The sequence below is a fragment of the Gorilla gorilla genome, chromosome 23, assembly GCF_029281585.2.
Source record: "Gorilla gorilla gorilla isolate KB3781 chromosome 23, NHGRI_mGorGor1-v2.1_pri, whole genome shotgun sequence".
Classification (NCBI taxonomy): Eukaryota; Metazoa; Chordata; class Mammalia; order Primates; family Hominidae; genus Gorilla; species Gorilla gorilla.
The window spans coordinates 42,175,598-42,194,120 of NC_086018.1; the positions used below are offsets into that span (position 1 = coordinate 42,175,598).

General features: G+C 55.0%; 1 protein-coding gene across 3 annotated transcripts in view; it reads left to right on the forward strand.

Annotated features, from left to right (window-relative positions):
• Positions 1–2,316: 2,316 nt before the first annotated feature.
• PARVG (parvin gamma) overlaps positions 2,317–18,523 on the forward strand; it is a 29,535-nt gene continuing 13,328 nt past the window's right edge. For 2 of the 3 annotated variants that reach the window (XM_055374831.2, XM_019018491.4), the window contains exons 1-11: positions 2,317–2,380; positions 2,752–2,928; positions 4,328–4,418; positions 6,811–6,875; positions 8,782–8,884; positions 10,120–10,260; positions 11,562–11,677; positions 13,054–13,109; positions 14,774–14,796; positions 17,085–17,143; positions 17,276–17,344. In XM_055374831.2, coding sequence (XP_055230806.1) covers positions 4,340–4,418; positions 6,811–6,875; positions 8,782–8,884; positions 10,120–10,260; positions 11,562–11,677; positions 13,054–13,109; positions 14,774–14,796; positions 17,085–17,143; positions 17,276–17,344 — 711 coding nt within the window. In that variant the 5' untranslated portion in view covers positions 2,317–2,380; positions 2,752–2,928; positions 4,328–4,339. The remainder of the gene's footprint in view (positions 2,381–2,751; positions 2,929–4,327; positions 4,419–6,810; positions 6,876–8,781; positions 8,885–10,119; positions 10,261–11,561; positions 11,678–13,053; positions 13,110–14,773; positions 14,797–17,084; positions 17,144–17,275; positions 17,345–18,523) is intronic. The other variant, XM_055374830.2, reaches the window with a different exon arrangement.

Sequence of the window (18,523 nt, forward strand, 5' to 3'; positions counted from 1 at the left end):
GAGATGCTTTGAGGGCTATCAGAGAACTCCCTGTATTCTGCACATACCTTGAGCTGAGAATGTAAAGCCCTGGGACTGTCCTTTTCTTGCTTTAAACTCTTTGGTGTGATGATAACAAGCTCACCCCACAGTCCTTAGATAACCTGTGCTTGCATTGCGTATGGAAGCCACAACTCTGCCAAAGCCACAATTTAATAGGTACTTCGTTCTGAGTGATGACAGGTAATTATTTTGCCATCACAGGCTACGATCTATTAGAACTCCATTCTCTAACAGTTACTAGGTCCCCACTGCCTTTAAATCAACCAGAACAAGTAACCAATCCCAGTTTCCATCCTGGAGGTCGTGTTGCCTGCAATTGTTTCAGGTAACAAATCCGAAGTTAATTGGGATTCAGTTGCCGATGATTAGAGTCTCTTCAGTTGTTTGGAGGAGAAAGGAATCTAACACAGGAAGCTGTGTGATTCTCAAGCTGTTGGCAGGCTGGAGGCAGCGCCTCCAGCAGGGACTCTTGGAAGAATACTGCAGAGCTGGCTCCTGAAGGAAGCTGCCGAGTCAGGCTGGCCCTAGAAGCATGCTTTCTGGGTTGAATGCTTTAGGTTCACCTCTGCAGATCCACTCCCCACCATTTTCTCTCCTCACATCTATGGGCCGCAGCAGGGGACTTCTTTTCTCTGGCTTCTGGCTGGATGTGGGCAGGGGAGGCCCTGCCAGGAGGGAGGAGAGTGAGGCTTGGTCATTGATTCCTCCAGCTGTGCCCTTCTGCTGGTTCACCATGAGCTGGCTGTGTCCCTCTACCAAAGGCCACAGCTCCTATCCCGAGGCCCCTCTTAGAGCTTTAGTGATTCTGTTCCTGGGCTCTGCCACCCACTCCCTCCTTTGCCCTCTAGGTTTTGAAGAAGTAACAGCTCCCCATGTTGCTAGCCTGGGGTGTAGCGCCGTCTCTTCTGGGTTCCTTTAACCCTGCCCCAGCTGTCCCTTTATTAAACAGTCTTCAGCTAGCACATGGGAATATACCGTCTCTTTGCTGCTGGGACTGTGACTGCTGCTACATCTATGTGGCTGTGATCCAGAGTCAGAAGCCACCACCAGAACCACTGGGTCCAGAGCTGGGCTGAGCCTGCTACACACGCCCCAGCAAAATAGGTCCTGCACGGTGGCTTCTCTCCCCACCTGTTACAAGCCCCAGTCTAGCACGGGCACTTCAGAATGGCAGGGACCGACTCATGTGCCTCAGTGTCTTCCTCTGTAATATGGGGGTGATGATTGTACCTACCTCACAAGGAAGTTTCCAGTAAAATGAAAGCCCTTAAAATTATGTTTGTTTCATCACCAATGACTCCATAAATATTAGCAACAATACCAGTACTAAGTTTTGTCATTTTTTATTAACTTCTTGTAAACAACCCTACTTTCCTGCTCTCACACACTCCTTACACCTGCATCCCACCTGATTTAGCCACTTTCTGCCTAACCTGTCAGAAAGGGTAGATAGCTTCCCAGTCACCTGTTGCTAGGGAAACTCACCATTTCAGGCCGGATGGTGAAGATTCCAGCTTGAGAGACCAGCTCGGGTCTGAAGTGTTTCTCTATCTACTGTGCTGAGATCTCTCCTTCTCGAACCCTGCTATGCCTTTGCATACGCTGTTTTCTCCACCTGCCACGTTCTCACCCCTTCTTCTTCGACTGCAAACTCCTATGCAGCCGTCAAGGCCCCATTCTCCTCTGGAAAGCCTGCCCGATCCCCTTGGCAACAACCACCACCAATATTTATTCACTGAGCCCACTTTGTGCCAAGCATTGTTCTAGACACGGGTATGTAACCGTGATTGAGAGAGACAGACCATAGCAGCTTCTGAGGAGCAAAGGTCTGGTGGGGAGGCAAGTGTCACACACCAGCTGACTGACTGGCTGAGCCAATAATGCCATGGGTTTAAGTGCCATGAAGGAAAGCTCCAGGGGCCGTGCTAAATAATTATAGGGAGGACCTACTTCAGGTATGGCAATCAGGGAAGGCTTCCCAGAGGAGGAGGCGTTGAAGCAGGTGTGAAGGATAAGGACTCAGCCACATGAAAACTGGGGCAGGGGCTTCCAGGTGGAGGGAACAGGACATGTGAAGATGCCAAGGCAGGGAGGCAGGTGGTCGCTGTGGCCGGGAGAGAGGTTAGGGAATGAGGACGCAGGTGTGGCTGGCAGGTTACTTATGCTGGGGCTCATGGGCTGGGCTGCACAGCCTGGATTTTATTTTAAGAGCTATTGGGCGCCATTGGTGGGTTTGAGTGAGTGGGGACAGGAAGTGACTCACTCCTCCGAGGGCCTGTGGGAGCCTCAGCTCAGGGGCGGGCAGGGGACGTGGGGAAGTCTGCAGTTAAGAGTCCAGGTAGGAGTCTCCTGCGTGGTCCCGGCAGAGGAAGGGGCCTGGCCGGGGGCGGGGTGTGGAGGTGGGAGGACGGTGGTGCGGGATGGAGCGTGGAGGCCAGGCTGACAGGGTGCTGGTGGTGGGTTGTGGGGGTCGACCCCAGGCTCTGGCCTATGTAGCTGCCGTTTTGGAGGTGAACAGCCTGCGGGGAAACTGGCATGGTTTGGGGAAGGCGGGGAGAGGGGGAGAAATAAAAGCATTGAGTTTAAGTGGCCTGCAGAACCCCGGGGGCCCAGGCGGCACGGCGGGCGCTGGGGCTCCGGGCAGAGCTTTCTGGAGGTTTGTGGCAGCTTCACTTTCACGGCATCCACCCTCCTCGGGCTCTGCCGCAGAGAGGAGGAAGCTCCTGCGGGCTGAACGGGCCCTGGAGGAAGTGAGCAGCGGGGCTCCTGCCTCCCGGCCTGGTCCCCGAAGACCCCAGAAGAACCCGGAACTTGCTTCCATTCGGAACCCAGGGACCACCCTTTGCACCCACTAGGCCTTTGTTTTCCTGCGTGGAAAGCGGTTGGGTGAGTTCTGGCATCGGGGCCACCATAGTTGAGTGTTGGGGGTCACGGAGGGAGGGGCCCAGACACCACCTGGGAAGGATCCCAGAGTGCAGTCCCAGCCCAGGCCACCCGGGGAAGGGAGTGGGTAAAGTGGGACCTTGAGTCCCCATGGCCCCTCCCGCTGCCCCTGCTCAGAGGCTGCTCGGCGTCCTCCCTCCCTGTTCTACTGAGGAGTTGCCGCCTCTGAACTTCAGCCAACCCCTCCGTCTCCAGGTGAAGAAACTGAGGCCCTGGGGTCTGGAAGGGGCTTGCCCAGGCTGCTGATCCCTTTGGGCAGCATCGAGTCCAGGCCCTCCTTGTAACCATGCATCAGGACCAGAGAGGGCAGGGGGTTTGCCCAGCGTCACACAGCCTGAGTGAGGAGGAGCTGGCCTGGGACCCAGGCTTCCTGATGCCCAGGCCAGGCGCTTTCGTTTTCTCTGGCCATGGCCCTCAGCTTGGATATTAAGGGGCTGGGAGTCAGTTGTGTCCCCACCACCTCCATGCTACAGGGCAGGATGGAGTCTGGCATCCCCCACCCCAGGCTGGCTGCTGGTGTGACATGGGTGGCTCCAGTCGAGCGAATGCCTCCGTCTCCCACAGCTCAGGGGGCTCCCTGCTCTGGCCACCAACTTCTGCCGTGTGACTCCCCTACCTCAACGTCTGATTGAGTTTGAAAACACTGACAAGACTCAGGGGCTGAAAAGGGAGGAAGAGGGAGGCCAGAAGGCGCCAGCCGAGCCAGTGAAGCCTTCACAGGAGAGGAAGTGGGCCAGGGGAACAGGAAGGAGGGCTGGGCTGGCCTCTGGGTCTGCCCCTGTCCCGGGCATGTGGTGAGCCCAGCCTTCTGCCTGTAATGAGGAGGAGGAAGATGAACAGTGCCTCTGTCAACTCTCGCCCTTCCGGTTTATGGGATGGGAGATGTCACCATTCCACGTATCCACCTCAGCCAGCCCCACACAGGCCGACCGGGGAGGTTTCCCTTGAGCTCAACCTGACAAGCTCTGAGGAGTGAGCTGTACCTACTTTGTCCTGTCTGGGATAGGGTGGGGGGTCCCTGGGTAGGGGGCTGGGGGTGCAGGAGCACGGTGGGCGGCCGCTCTGCACCTGCCTGAGGAAGGACCACTTCCTCCACCAAGCCTTTGCTTGGCTGTGCCCTCCCTCAGCTTCTGTGCCTTTTTCTACCCCATCACCCCGCAAGGGTTGGCTCAAGGGCTCTTTCTCACAGGGCCCGTACCCCCTGCCTAGGCTGGCATGGTGACGTGTCCCCGGAACCTGGCTTCTACCCTCCTTCTGTGCCTCCAGTTCTAGAGGAAATGAGGGGCTCAGTGAGTTTGGGGCTTCTCAGACTGTGACGCCCTCTCCTGCCTCCTCTGTACAGGCTTGGGAGGCGATGGAACCAGAGTTCTTGTACGACCTGCTGCAGCTCCCCAAGGGGGTGGAGCCCCCAGCGGAGGAGGAGCTCTCAAAAGGTGTGTGCCCACGCAGGTCTGAGGGTGGAGGGTGAGGGTCTGTGTGGCAAGAGTGAGCCTGGCCATGCCTGGGACTTGCAGTGCCTTCCCAGCTGTCAGCTGAGTGCCCAATTCTGCTCACCCCTGCCTCCACCTTCTGCTTTATGCTTGACCTAACTCCTCCTCCTGGGACCTTCTGCAGAGCTAGAACCTCTTCTCTCCAGATGAGAGGCGGTGTGGATTACGATGGTGAATACCGATTGCTCTCGTCCTGTGAGCCTTCTGAGTGCCCCTACTGCACCAGCACGTCTTACCGAGAGCAACTCATTTATTCTCAAGGGCGGGCATCAGTGCCTGCTTTATACAGATGAGGAAACTGAGGCACAAGGGGTAACGTGCCACAGTAACAGGAAACTCTTAGCAAGTGGTGGACCTGGGTTCTGAGCCCAAGGAGGGTGGTCCCAGAACTGAGGTTCCACACGGACCACACAGCGATGTCCACCATGGAGTGATACTTTGCAGGGTGTGGGGCTCCTGACGTGCTCCCCTCACACGTGTGGGTCTCTTTCAAAAGTGGGGTGAGCATAGGATGGAGCAATTCAACGAGTGTAGGTCGCCCTTTCAGTAAAGCTCTGTGTCATGAGCCCTTTGGGGGGTTGGCGGCCACAGTTCCTGCAACCTCCCTTCTAGGAGATGGCTCAAAAGAAGGACAGGGGCAGGTACCCAGAGCTGTCACCCTCTCTGTGTTCTCTGAAAGAAACAAATGAACAACAGCATGCAAGGAAGCAGCCAGATGTCCCAGTGGGGAGGGGCTTTAGGTGAACTCATTGGAATTTATGTAACCACAAAAACATAAATGTGCTGACAAAGAAAATGTGTGAAATAATTTAAGGGAAGGGAGCAGAATGCGGCTTTCTCCAGCTCCTGTGAATACCGCCTTTTAATGTTTATTTATTTATTTTTTTTCTTGAGACAAAAATCTCACTGTGTCACCCAGGCTGGAGTGCAGTGCCAGGATCTCGGCTCACTGCAGCCTCCGCCTCCCAGGTTTAAGAGATTCTCCTGCCTCAGCCTCCCAAGTAGCTGGGCTTACAGGCACCTGCCACCACACCTGGCTAATTTTTGTATTTTTAGTAGTGACGGGGTTTCACCATGTTGGCCAGCCTGGCCTCAAACTCCTGACCTCAAGTGATCCACCCGCCTCGGCCTCCCGAAAGTGCTGGGATTCCAGGCGTGAGCCACTGCACCCAGCCCTGAATGCCGCCTTTTAAGTGGGTATTATGGAGCGAGAACTCCAGCGCCAACAGGGTCCCTGGCACGGCAGATGAGACCCCAGAAGGGACAAGCTTGGTCCAGAGTCACCTGGCTGTCTTCCTCACCATCTGGTATTCTGTGTTTAAAACATTGAAGATTAGAAAGTGTCCTGAGGAAAGCTACTGAGTTAGAATAGTAGGACTTAGTTACTACCAAACAAAACAAACAAAAAAACCCGTTAATTTTTTGTTTTACAACTGATTTAAGATACTAAAAGTTCTGGCAAGCAGAGCTGGGACATTGGATGATTCAAGCGGCAAGAAGTCTGCTCCAGGAAGGAGCAGCACCATATCCATTCACTCATTCCTTCATTCCTTCATTCATTCATTCGCCTGCTCACTCGCCCAAGTGTTTGCTGAGAGCCTGCCCTGTGCTGGGCACAACAGCCCATGACGCTGTTGCCTTCCCTTTCATCAGAAGACATGGGTCTGGGTAGTACTTGAAGGTTTTCAGAATATCTAGGAAAAGCCTTTATTGGGGTCACATGAGAGATGATGCATTTTGTGAATTTAGGCAAGACAGTCGCCACTGCTGACTCAGTATCCCCCCATGTACATTGGAACTAGTTGATCTCAGAGGTCCTTCTTGGCCCTGACATTTTGTGGGTTCTGTGAGTCTAAAATGTGGGCAGATGCTGGCCATGGCCTTGGGGAAGGGGAGCTGCTGGGCCTCTGGGGGCCACCCCGGGGAGTCTGACTACGAGAGGGGCCATGGAGGGGCCTGGCAGACCTGGGGTAAGTCCCACCTTAGCCCCTTAGAGCCTGGTGAGCCTGGGCACCTCCTCCCCTCTCTGGCTGGGGTTTCACTTTACCTAAATAGGTAGGGTTGCCAGATATATCAAACAAAGGATACCCAGTTAACTTTGAATGTCAAGTAATCAAGAAATAACTTCCGAGTTTATGTCTCAAAGTATAAATGCTGCAGTGTCTGAGGATGAGCTGGTGTTCGTGAGGGAAATGAGGGAAAGCACGCTGGGGCGGAAGTGGCAGGACCGGTGCCCCTGGGTCTGCGGTGCTGAAATCTGTGGGTGACCTGCAGGGAGTGTGGCCAAGCACCCCACAGGGTCCCCATGCGCTTGTCTTACCCACTCTGCTTCCAGGAGGAAAGAAGAAATACCTGCCACCCACTTCCCGGAAGGACCCCAAATTTGAAGAACTGCAGAAGGTACAGCAGCCTCCACAGCCCTGACTTCCCTGGGTGCCTCTTCTTGGCAGACCAGGCAGCGGCCTCCACGGGGCGGGGACAGCAGGCCGTCCCCACTCCTTGGCCTCAGGCTGGGGGGTGGCGACCCCCGAAGACCCCTGGAAGGCCTGTTGAATGGAGCAAGTCACCCACAGAGCCTGCATGAACAAACATCTATTGAGCACCAACTGTGTGCCTTCACATACACCATCCCAGCAACCCCATGGGATTTGAGGGGAATCTATTATCCCTTACATCCCGGGGACAGGACAGACAGCAAGGCTTAGACAGGTGACCTCATCTGTCAGGGGCACGCAGCTGCCCGTAACGGAGCTGTGGTTTGACATGAGCTGCCAGCCCCTAAGCCCGTGCTCCTCCCCAGCTTGTCTGCCCAAGGTGTAGGAGAACTGGTGAGGTGGTGGCGGTGGGCCTGGGTCACCCATTCTTAGTTCTCTCCTTGGTCATGGGTCTGCTGCTTTGGCCACTGGACCAGCTGGGCACAGGTGGGCTCCAGGCCTCTGTTTCCCTCAGCCTCTGTGTCTCCAGTCTCCACATGGCCTCTCTGTTGCCTCCTCCAGGGAGGCCTCCTGGCCTACACCATCTTCCATACCCAGAGGCTTTGTGGGCCATTTCCCATCCTCCTTCCTATTCCCTCACTCCATCCATCCACCTTTCCCACCTTTGACCAGCACACATGGCCCAGCCCTGTGACTGGCACTGGGGACACCATCCGTGGTCTTGCCCGGAAGACTTGGTGGGGTGCTGACACGTCGTCCCAGCTCGGGCTCCTCCACAGGCTGATCCAGAGACAAGGATTTGGATGCCAGTAGTTGAGTTGGGAGGTTATCCCAGGGGTCATGGGAGGGAAGGGGCCAACACACGGTTAGTGATGGAGCTGGTCATGGTTCTGGGGGCTCAAGCCTGCTGGGTACCCTGGAGCCAGCATAGAGCAAGTTCAGAGCATTCCTGCCCAAGGGGTGATGGAGCTGGGGTATTTATACACCACCACCCCTGCCCCGACAACCTCCTGACAACCTTTAGTGAACAGCTGCTCCCTGAGAAAGGGCTGGGCCTTGATTCCCTGGCACTCTGACCTTTTGAGCACAGCAGAGTGGGGACAGTTTCGAGCAGAGCTGCAGATGGGAGCTGGGCCAGTAGGCACCAGTCAAGGAGTGGGCAGGGCACCAGCAGCCCCTGCATTAGCTTCCTAGGGCTACTGTAACATGTGACCACAGACTGAATGGCTTAAACCACAGAAACCTACTGTCTTACAGTGCTGCAGGCCAGAGGCCCTCAACCAAGGGGTCGGCAGGCTTGGCTCCTTCTGGAGGCTCTCAGGGGACCCCTGTCTTCTCCCTTTCCCCCAGCTGTGATGGCTGCAGCATCCTGGTCTCCCAGATCTGTGGATGCATCGCTGCAGTCCCCACCTCCATCTTCACATCCAATGTCATGTCCCTCATTTCCTCCTAGGACCTCAGCAGGGGCACCTTTAACATCCATATTTCTACTGACCACCTCTTCAGGGCAATCTAGGCTTTTTCTATCAAGTGCTTATTGTCCAGTTCTTTCCATTCCCCAAGCCATTTCCCCATTTTTGGGTATTTGCTATGGTAGTACCCCACTTCCTGGTACTAAAACCTCACACATGATAATGACAGCCCCACACTGCTCAGGTTTGTGATGGAGAGAAGCAGGGAGTCTGCAGGAACCTGGAGCAGGCCCCTAACAGCCTGGGAGATCAAGGAGGGCTTCCCAGTGGAGGTGACATTTGACCAGGCCTTGAAGGATGGGTAGGAGTTGGCAGGCGAGAGGCAGGCATTCCGAGCCAGGTGGAGGGCCAGATGAGAAGTCTCCATCCCCCCAAAAGTTGTCCCCTTGGAGCCTGCAGGTGTTGATGGAGTGGATCAATGCCACTCTTCTCCCCGAGCACATTGTGGTCCGCAGCCTGGAGGAGGACATGTTCGACGGGCTCGTCCTACACCAGCTATTCCGTAAGTGGCTGTTTCCGGGGCTGCCTGGGCCTCGGCCCCATCCCCCTGACCCGGCCCCTCCAGGGCCCACAGGTAGGCTCTCCCCTTCAGTCCCCACAATGGTCCCGGGTTTAGGGACACCTGTCTCACTTTCTAGATGGGCCTGGGCTGGGGAGATGGAGGCGCCGTCCACAGCCCATGAGTGAGGGGGCCGAGCTGGGGCTCAGGGTGGGGCTCTGACGCCAGGGTTGGTGCTCTTTCTACCACACCACACTGCCTCTCTAACACTTATTGAGTGCCTGCTGTTTTGAGGTGCTGGGAGTTAACAAAAGAACCCATGGTCCCCGCCCTCGGGCTGCCCTAGGCTGCTAGAGAGAAAATGGGTAGTCCTGGGTGGCTGGGGGCAGGGCTGGGCTCCTGCCTCCATGTTCCTCCTCAGTCTGGAAAGCTCCAAGGGGCTTTGCAGGGGGTGTGCATTCTCAGGGCCTCCTCCTGGTCCCGGGCAAGTGTTCCCCACAAGCCCCAGAGTCACCCTCTCCTTTGCCCTTGTGTGGTCATGTCTGGTCTACGCATCTCTTCTGCACACAACTGTGGTCTCGGAGGCCACAGAGAGGCCCAATTCCATGTCCTTAGCACTTGGCCTGAGGCCAGCCTCCGCAGTGTTCGCCGAGCTCTTTGGAGATGGGCTGCACAATCCCACTCATGCGGCTAGCACTTCCGGGCATGTCCCATGTAGCAGGTGCAGTTCATCCTCAGAATAGCCCTGTGCTGTTACTATCCCCATTTCACAGATGAGGAAAGGGAGCCTCTGAGAGGCCTCATAATTTCTCCAAGGTCTCATGGTTAGGGAAGCAGGGGGGTCAGGATAGAAGCCTAGGAGTGTAGGCTTTAACCACTAGGCCACACTGCCCTGCAGAGATGAAGTGGACACAGCTATACAGAAGGGCAAGGGCTGCAGGCACAGGCTGATCAAGGTGAGGTGGGCTCTCTCAACCAGCTCAGGGGGCTGAGGCTTGCTCATGTCATGTGGCCTGCATGGCCCACCAATCCTGTTCTGTGTAGATGAGGGTCTCCTGGAAGCTGGAGGGCATACCCGATTGAGGCTATGAGTATGGCCCAGGGTCCAACACCAAGAATGGGCTCTCCAGACCCATGTTCCCTGAAGCACCAGGCAGGCTCAGCCTCCTGGAGGGTCCCTGAGGTGCTCTCTGGTCTGTCCCCGGCCAGGGGTCCTCACCACCCTCTCCTGCCTCCAGAGAGGCTGGCGGCACTCAAGCTGGAAGCAGAGGACATCGCCCTGACAGCCACAAGCCAGAAGCACAAGCTCACAGTGGTGCTGGAGGCCGTGAACCGGAGTCTGCAGCTGGAGGAGTGGCAGGCCAAGTGGAGCGTGGAGAGTACGTGGGCCACAACCTGGCCACCCCTGGGGAGTGTGGGGCCGCTGGGGTCCTTCTGCTCCAGGCTTCTCACCCACCAGGAAGGCGCACTCATCCTTCTCCCAGCAGGGGTACAACCTGGGAGTCAGGAAGGAGGTAGAAGCCTCAGGCAGCCACAGTCAGGCATCTGGCTGAGCAGCCAACAGCCCAGCACACGTCTGTGCCCTAGAGGGTGTTACTGCTGCAAAGTGCAGCCCAAGGATAGCAAACAGTCTCTGTTTGCTATCTGAATGACAGCCACTGTTGAGTTCCAAGTACCGTGGTCCACCCATCCACACTCTCATTTCATTAAAGTATTGGAATATCTGCAGGGCCTGCTTGTACAAAAAATGAGTGTGCCTGGCCGGGCGCGGTGGCTCACACCTGTAATCCCAGCACTTTGGGAGGCCGAGGCGGGTGGATCACCTGAGGTCAGGAGTTTGAGACCAGCCTGGTCAACATGGTGAAACCCCATCTCTACTAAAAATACAAAAATTAGCTGGGCGTGGTGGCGGGTGCCTGTAATCCCAGCTACTCAGGAGGCTGAGGCAGGAGAATCGCTTGAACCTGGGAGGCAGAGGTTGCAGTGAGCCCAGATTGCGCCACTTCACTCCAGTCTGGGCTACAAGAGTGAGACTCCTTATCAAAGAAACACAAAAACCAAGAGAGCGTGCCAAACACCTAGACTTCCCCACCCCACCTGGTTCACAGTTTGGTATAGATTTCCTTCCCTTCAATTCTCTATATCCCCCCACCCCACACAGATGAGAAAACTGAGGCTGGAAGAAGTTATGCAGCTTCTCCAAGGTTGGGCGGTGAGGATTTAACAGAGTCCATTTTCAAACCCAGGTTTTGTTGGGTCCCATGCGCCTGCATTCGCAGCCTGTATTGTAAGGTCTCACAATCAGTAACTGATGTTGATGAAATCAACCCTGAATTAAGTCACATGCAGCTGAAATCTAATGATCGTTCAGCCGGTGCCTTCCCAGAGGTCACTTGGTTGTTTCCGATTGTAAACAGTGCTGCAGTAAACATCTTTGTGTCTAGAGCTCCTTCCACAAGGTAGATCATACCCCTGGGCTATATTCTAAGAAGTGGGACGATGGGGTGAAGTGTGATGATTTGTACGTTCTGAACACGTATCTCCAGATCTCTGCTCTCCAGAAGGCTGGACACAGACCTCCTTGGTCTGCAGATGGTTGTTCTGACAGTGAGGAAGCCTCCATTTGGCTGCATGTTTTGGCGGCCTCCTGGGCTCTGACCTGTCTCCACTCTCTTCCCAGGCATCTTCAACAAGGACCTGTTGTCCACCCTGCACCTCCTTGTGGCCCTGGCCAGGCGCTTCCAGCCCGACCTGTCCCTCCCAACCAACGTCCAGGTGGAGGTCATCACTATCGAGGTAGCAGCCTGGGCCCCAGGGATTTGTAAGCAGAAGCTGAGCCTCTTGGGCCCCCGTTGCCGTACCCTGCATGGGTGGAGCTGGCTGGGGTGGGGCTGACCCAGGGTGAGTTTCAGGGAACCCTGAGAAATAGAATCCAGCCAGGATGGTCAGGGGGTGCTGTCTGGAGCTGGGGACGGGCTGGTAAGGGTCTAGTGGGGCTTGCAGAGGCCTGGGGGCATGAGGAGGTCCACGGCTGGCCAGCTCCACTTGACCTCAGCAGAGGGCATCTGGCTGGTGGAGGCTGAGGCCAGGGGCTGTCAGGCCATATCCCTGAGCCATGTGTGGCCGTCTGTTCATTGCCACGGGGAGCCTTCACGCCCTGCGGCAAAACCAATGCTCTCACCATGAGGGTACTGTCTCCTGTGAGATTACCGATGGCTGTGACAGTGCCCTGTTCTCTTTCTAGGAACCTTGCCGGGTTTCCCCACCCTCAGATGTTCTGTCTAGCATGCGGCCTGCCTGTGCTGCGGTTAATACCCAGGAATCCATGACTTCCCTCTCCAGACAGACTCTGAGCATCACAATAGGGGGCCCCACCAGCCCTTTGCTTCTCATGACCGCCTCCACCCCACCCTAGCCTCGGGTCCCTCATGCATAGGGGCTTTGTGTCTGAGGGCTTGCCTCTGACTCGCCCCAAGAGAATAAGCCAAGTTTGGCCACACCCAGTCAGAGTCATTTCTATTTTTTTATTTTTTTTTTTTTGAGATGGCGTCTTGCTCTATTGCTCAGGCTGGAATGCAATGGTACAATCTTGGCTCACTGCAACTTCTGCCTCCCCGGCTCAAGTGATCCTCCCACCTCAGCCTCCCAAGTAGCTGGGACTACAGATTTGAGACACTGTGCCTGGCTAATTTTTTGTATTTTTGGCAGAGATGGGTTTCACCGTGTTGCCCAGGCTGGTCTCGAACTCCTGAGCTCAAGCCATCCACCTGTCTTAGTCTCCTAAAGTGCTGGGATTACAGGCGTGAGCCACCACACCCGGCTTTCTACTGTTTTTTAAAACCATTGATTATAATTCCCTACCAAGCAGTTGTGTGGCTTGGTCTATACTGCCAACATAAATCAGAAGTGACTTCGTTGATTCACTCCTTCACCATTCATTTGTTCATAGTCACATGCTCATTGATACTGCCCTCCTCCCACTGTGAGACTCTGGGGATGCCTTGGGGAGTGAGGCAGACACATCCCCAACCTCAAGACTCCTGGGGAAGAAAGACAATTAAGCCAGAGGCTGTCCTGAGGAGGGATGATACAGAGCAAACGGATCACTGGGGCTTCTTTGGGCCCCAGAGTTTTCTGGATTATTTAATTTCTTCCCCCTTTATTTTTCTTAGAGCACCAAAAGTGGTCTGAAGTCAGAGAAGTTGGTGGAACAGCTCACTGAATACAGGTGAGGGAAGGATGAGGGCCCATGGGTGGGGCCGGGGCTCACAGCGGTGGATGGGGGCAGGGCGGGGGCCAGGGCAGATCTGCCTGACCTTTGTGGGAAGGGCCCTCACATTCTGTGGCTTTCTCTCAGACCCGAAAACGCTGCGCTGACCTCTCAATCCCACGGCAGCACACAGGACCCCTTTCTAGCCTCCAACCAGGTCCCTGCCTGGCCCCTCCCAGCCACCCTGCTTTGTTCTCTAGGGTGGGGGCCCCTGGGTTTGGGGTACAGGGCCCAGTGAATCTGTCTCTCTAGCGTGAGCAGGATGTTCCTCTTTCCTTGCAAAGCTGTTAAGAGTTAGAGGCCCCTGCATGGCCAGGGGCTGGCCGTCTTGCTGCCTGCCCACTTTAGGGTGTGACTGTCTTGCTCCCCGCCCACTTTGGGGGTGTGGCCGTCTTACTCCCCACCCACTGGGGGGTGTGGCCATCCTGCTCCCTGCCCACTGGGCATGGCTACCTGTTCCCTGCCCACTGGGGCATGGCCACCTGCTCCCCACCTACTGGGGTTGACCATCCTGCTCCCTGCCCACTGGGGCTGGCCATACTGCTCCCTGCCCACCGGGGGTGTGGCCATCCTGCTCCCTGCCCACTGGGGCTGGCCATACTGTTCCCTACCCACTAGGGCTGGCCTTCTTGCTCCCCGCCCACTGGGAGCATGGCTGTCGTGCTCCCCATGGAGCAGAACAGGTGGGGCCTGAAGAGGGATGGGCCCAGGGGCTGCACAGGCTGCCAACAGGTCCACCTTTGCTGGCTTCTGTGTGGCGCTAACTCACGATCTCTCACAGGGATGCAGCCAAGATGCTGGCCAGGTGGGGCTGCCATCCTCTGAAGGCTTGGCTGGGCTGCAGCTGTGTGGACAGCACATGGTGTCTGTCTCTCCTGGCAGCCTTGGCCTCTGTGCTGAGCCCAGGTCTCTGTCACAGGCCGCTGGGCTCTGCCCCGTGGGCCCCAGCTCTCTTCTGGAGGGCTGTGGTTAGAGAGACTTGGCCTGCCCTGGACGTACAGAACTTCTCTTCTATGGGGTAGGGGTGGATCTAAAAACGTGACCAAAAAAAAAAAAAGAAGAAAAATTGTTCAAAAACAATAAAAACGGAGTGAAAGAAGCCAGACCCAAAAGAGGACACGCAGTATGGTTTCATTTTCATGAACTTCCAGGACAGGCAAAACCAACAGATGGCAAGAGAAATCGCAGCTGTGGTCAGCGTAGGGAGGGAGAGGATGGAAGGGAGAACACGGTGGGTGCTGGGAGGTTCTGCAGCATGTAAGTGGGGGTGATCACACAGGTGTGTATGTGTAAAACGCACAAGCTGTGAACTTACGATTTGTGCACTTTATGATGTGTGTGATGTATCTCCCTCAGAACAGAACACGAACAACAAAACCAGCAAAGTCCAAATGTTTCTAGGTGTGGAAGCCTCAGGGAAGGGCATGAACCTGTTTCTGCCCTTTGCTTCCCACAAAGACCTTCTCTGCTATCTGCCCTACCTACAAAGCTGCCAGGAAAACCACAAGCATGCCAGTTTCTTTGCAACCTTGCCAGCACTGAGGCTTGTCATACTGAGAAATTGTAGGTTTGCAGGGTGTTTTTTTTTAACCATTTGTTTGCTTTTTCCACCCCCTGCACAGCACAGACAAGGACCAGCCTCCAAGTGAGTACTTTCATCATTTTTGGAAATCTGTTCCTATCTGATGCGTGTTAATGCAGACAAGTCTTAATGCAGGGTTAATTGCTGAGCATTCTCTCATTTCCCTGTCACTTGCTGTTTGTATCTCAAGCCTCATTCTTATTCATTTGTCCCTCTTTCTCTCTGTCCATCCATGGAGCTGGCTGCTCCTTCTCATGATACTGTTCCTGTGGGGAGAGAGATTTATAATTCACATGGGCAGTGATGGTGGAGTCTGTTAAATGTGTGGGCTCTGGAGTCAGTGGCCTGGGTTCAAACACCAGTGTTCCCACTCATTAGCCACTTAAGTTTGGGCAAGTATCTTAACTTGTCCGTGCCTCAGTTTCCTCATCTATAAAAGGGCACTCACCTTTTAAACTGGCAGTGAGGGTTAAAGGAGATAATGTATGAGTGTGTTCAGCATGTGGGCAGTGCTCAATAGTGAGTGGGCAATAATGTGGCTTCTGCTCTTCTGACAGAGCTGTTCACCAATCAGTTGATTGTTCTAGTTGTTACTTCTTTCATGCATCCATTCCTTTGTCTCTGGTCTGGCCAGCTCTTCCCCCTCCCATCCATTAATCTATTTATCCATCTATTGATCCATCCTTTCTTCCATTCATCTATCTACTTACCCACTTATCCACCCACCCACCTATCCATCCATCCATTCATCCACCCATGCGTCCATCAACCCATTCTTCCATTCATCTATCCACCCACCCATCCGTTTATCCATCCCTCCATCCATCCATTCATGCCTCCATTCATCCATCCACCTACCCATCCATCACCTGTCCATCCATCCATCCACCTATCCACCCATCCATCCACCCACCCACCTATCCATGCATTCATCCATCCATCCATCCCTCCATCCATCCATTCATGCTTCCATTCATCCATCCGCCTACCCATCCATCATCTATCCATCCATCCATCCATACACCCACCTATCCATATATTCATCCATCCATCCATCCATCCACACACACACCTATCCATCCATCCGTTCATCTATCCACCTATCCACCTATTCATCCACCCATTCATCTATCTACCCATCCAACCACCTATCTATTCACCCATATCCATCCATCCTAACACTATTTTTCCTCCCTATACCCTCCCCACTTAGACACATAGCTATGTGGGCAGGGATGCTATGAGGGGCACCTTCCCTGCAGAGGTAGAGATAATAACCTGCCAGGAGCTTCTGAGAATGGGGGCTGAGGAAGGCTGAGTTTGGGGAGAAAGGAGGGGCAAGGAGGGCTGGCTGAGGATCTGTGTATGTAGCAGGAGGGGCAGCCTGAGGACATGAGGGGTTGCCCAGGGAGCAGTATTTTGGGCAGGGGGCAGCATGAGAAGTGGGTGTCAGAGGGTGAAGAAAGGACACAGAGCAGGGGCATTTTAACGTGCATGATGCTATTTGGTGCTACTTTTCCCCCTTCACTAACAAGGGAACTGAAACAGAGAGAGGTGCTGTGACTTGCTTAGAGTCACACAGCTGCCGAGTGGCAGAAGCCACAGCAAACTCAGGCCAGTCTGTGTATTTGGTGCCCAAGGACCAGTGTCCCCATGGGAGGTATGTTAGCTGCAAATAGCAGGAATCCAGCTAGTGCACAAAGGGCATTAGCCTGAGGACATGGGCACCCGAGGCTGGACCCCAGGGCCTGAGCCGCTGTTCCCAGACCCCAAGGGAGTGACTGAGTTGCTGAAAGAGCTGGCCTTTTGCAGGCAGCAGGTTCAGACACTCTTGGGGGTGGGGGGAGGCAGCAGGGAGCAGTCCTCACTCAGCCAATTTAAAACCAAGAGGAGGAGACTCATGGACCCTGATCACCCACCTGTGGCAGCTCCCGTGGCCCTGGGGAGTGGAGTAGGGCCCTGGGAGGAGGGAGTGCCAGCTGGCAGATAAAGGGATGCAGCTGTGCCGATGTAGTAACAGGTGTCAGCTGCAGGAAGAGTGGCTGTTTATGAAGTCCTACTGTGTGCCCAGTCACTGTGCCATGGGGCCAGGTGTGTTATCTGCTATCGAATTCCATCTCTGCAACAACCCCAGCTAGGGAGGCACAGAGAGAGAAGGTGACTCCCCCGGGGCCACACGGCCAGGAGAGCAGTGACTCAAATCCAGGTCTGTTTTATTTGAGAACCATGATGTAAAACAACAGCTCCCTCTGGACTGGTTATTCTAAGAAACTTTTGTGAAAAAAAAATTCCCTGTTTGGCACAAAGATAATAGCATCGTAATGAGGTGTTTATTGGATCTGTGTCTGCAGAGGACGTCTTTGATGAATTATTTAAGCTGGCTCCGGAGAAAGTGAACGCAGTGAAACAGGTAGGAGAGATCAAAGCTCTTAGCGGCTCTCAGGCCGCCCACCCCACCCACCGCCCACGTGCGCTGTAGGAGGGAATCACGGGTCCTCGCATCCACCTGCTGTGTGCTAGGCCCTTGTTCTTCCCTGGTTAGGCCATCGTGAACTTTGTCAACCAGAAGCTGGACCGCCTGGGCCTGTCTGTGCAGAATCTGGACACCCAGGTAGGGACTGAGCTGCGGCGTCCCCAGGCAGGGCAGGGCCACTGGCCGTAGGAAGGAAAGAGGGTTCTGCAGGCCCTGGGAACCTGCTGTGTGGTGGGGGTTGCATCACCTCTTGGAGCCTTAGGGTCCCCCTCCCCGGTGGGACTGTTGCTGGCAGGCAGCAGTGGTCACCAGGGACATGGTGGGATCCTGGGGGTGGAGGTGTGGGAACACTTCACAAAGCTGGAGTCACCTCGGCTGTCACTGCTTCTCATTGTTATAATTTTATTTTATAATTAATCTCAGACTAGCTGATGCCAAGACTTGAAGCATATGAGTCTTCCCTGCGTGGTTGTGTTCGCCCAAACAGAATTTATTAGATTTGTCCCATGTGCCAGGCGTAGGTGACAGCGCAGCCCCGCCGTCTGCAGGCTCCATGTCTCTCACAAGCACCCTGAGGAGCCCAGCCCCTCCCCCGGCTGGCTTAAGCCGAATTTTCCCAGGAGCAGGAGCAGAATCTCAGGGGGTCAGCACCCACCATGGGCTGTGGCTTTCCACAGTGAAGCTGTGTCCCTGTAGGCTTCCCACACTGCAGGGGAGCAGGGGGTGCACAGTAGCAGAGCGGCTGCCAGCCCGGGGCCTGCAGAGTGGGCATGGAGTCTGCTGGATGCCAGTGGCCTGAATGGGACATGACGTAGGCATCTGGCCACCTGGGTTCTGCTGGGTGCTGGGGTCTGGGGTGGGGAGGGAGTCTGGTCCCAGATGGACCAGTTGGCTCATGAAGATCGTAGCCAGAGCTGCTGACCTCTCAGAGAGACTCTGGATGGGCATTGGCTGGGGAGGGAGGGGTTAATGTACTCCCATGCCTAGTAGCTAAAACCAATAAAGCCCTCACTATGTGCCAGTCCCAGGGCAAAATGCTTTCCATGCTAACTCATTGAATCCTCTCCATAATCCTCTGAAGTGGGAACTGTACTACCCCACTTACAGAGGAGGATGTTAAGGCACAGAGAGGTTAATTAACTTGTCTAAAGTCACACAGTGATAAGTAGTGGACCTGGGATTTGAACCCAGGCAGCTGGGGCCAGAGTTAGTGCTTATAACCACCTCACATGGTGGCCACGTGAGAAGTTTGTGTGTGATATGGTGTGGCAGCATGGCAGGGTGGAAGTATCACGCTCTGTAGCCAGACAGACACAT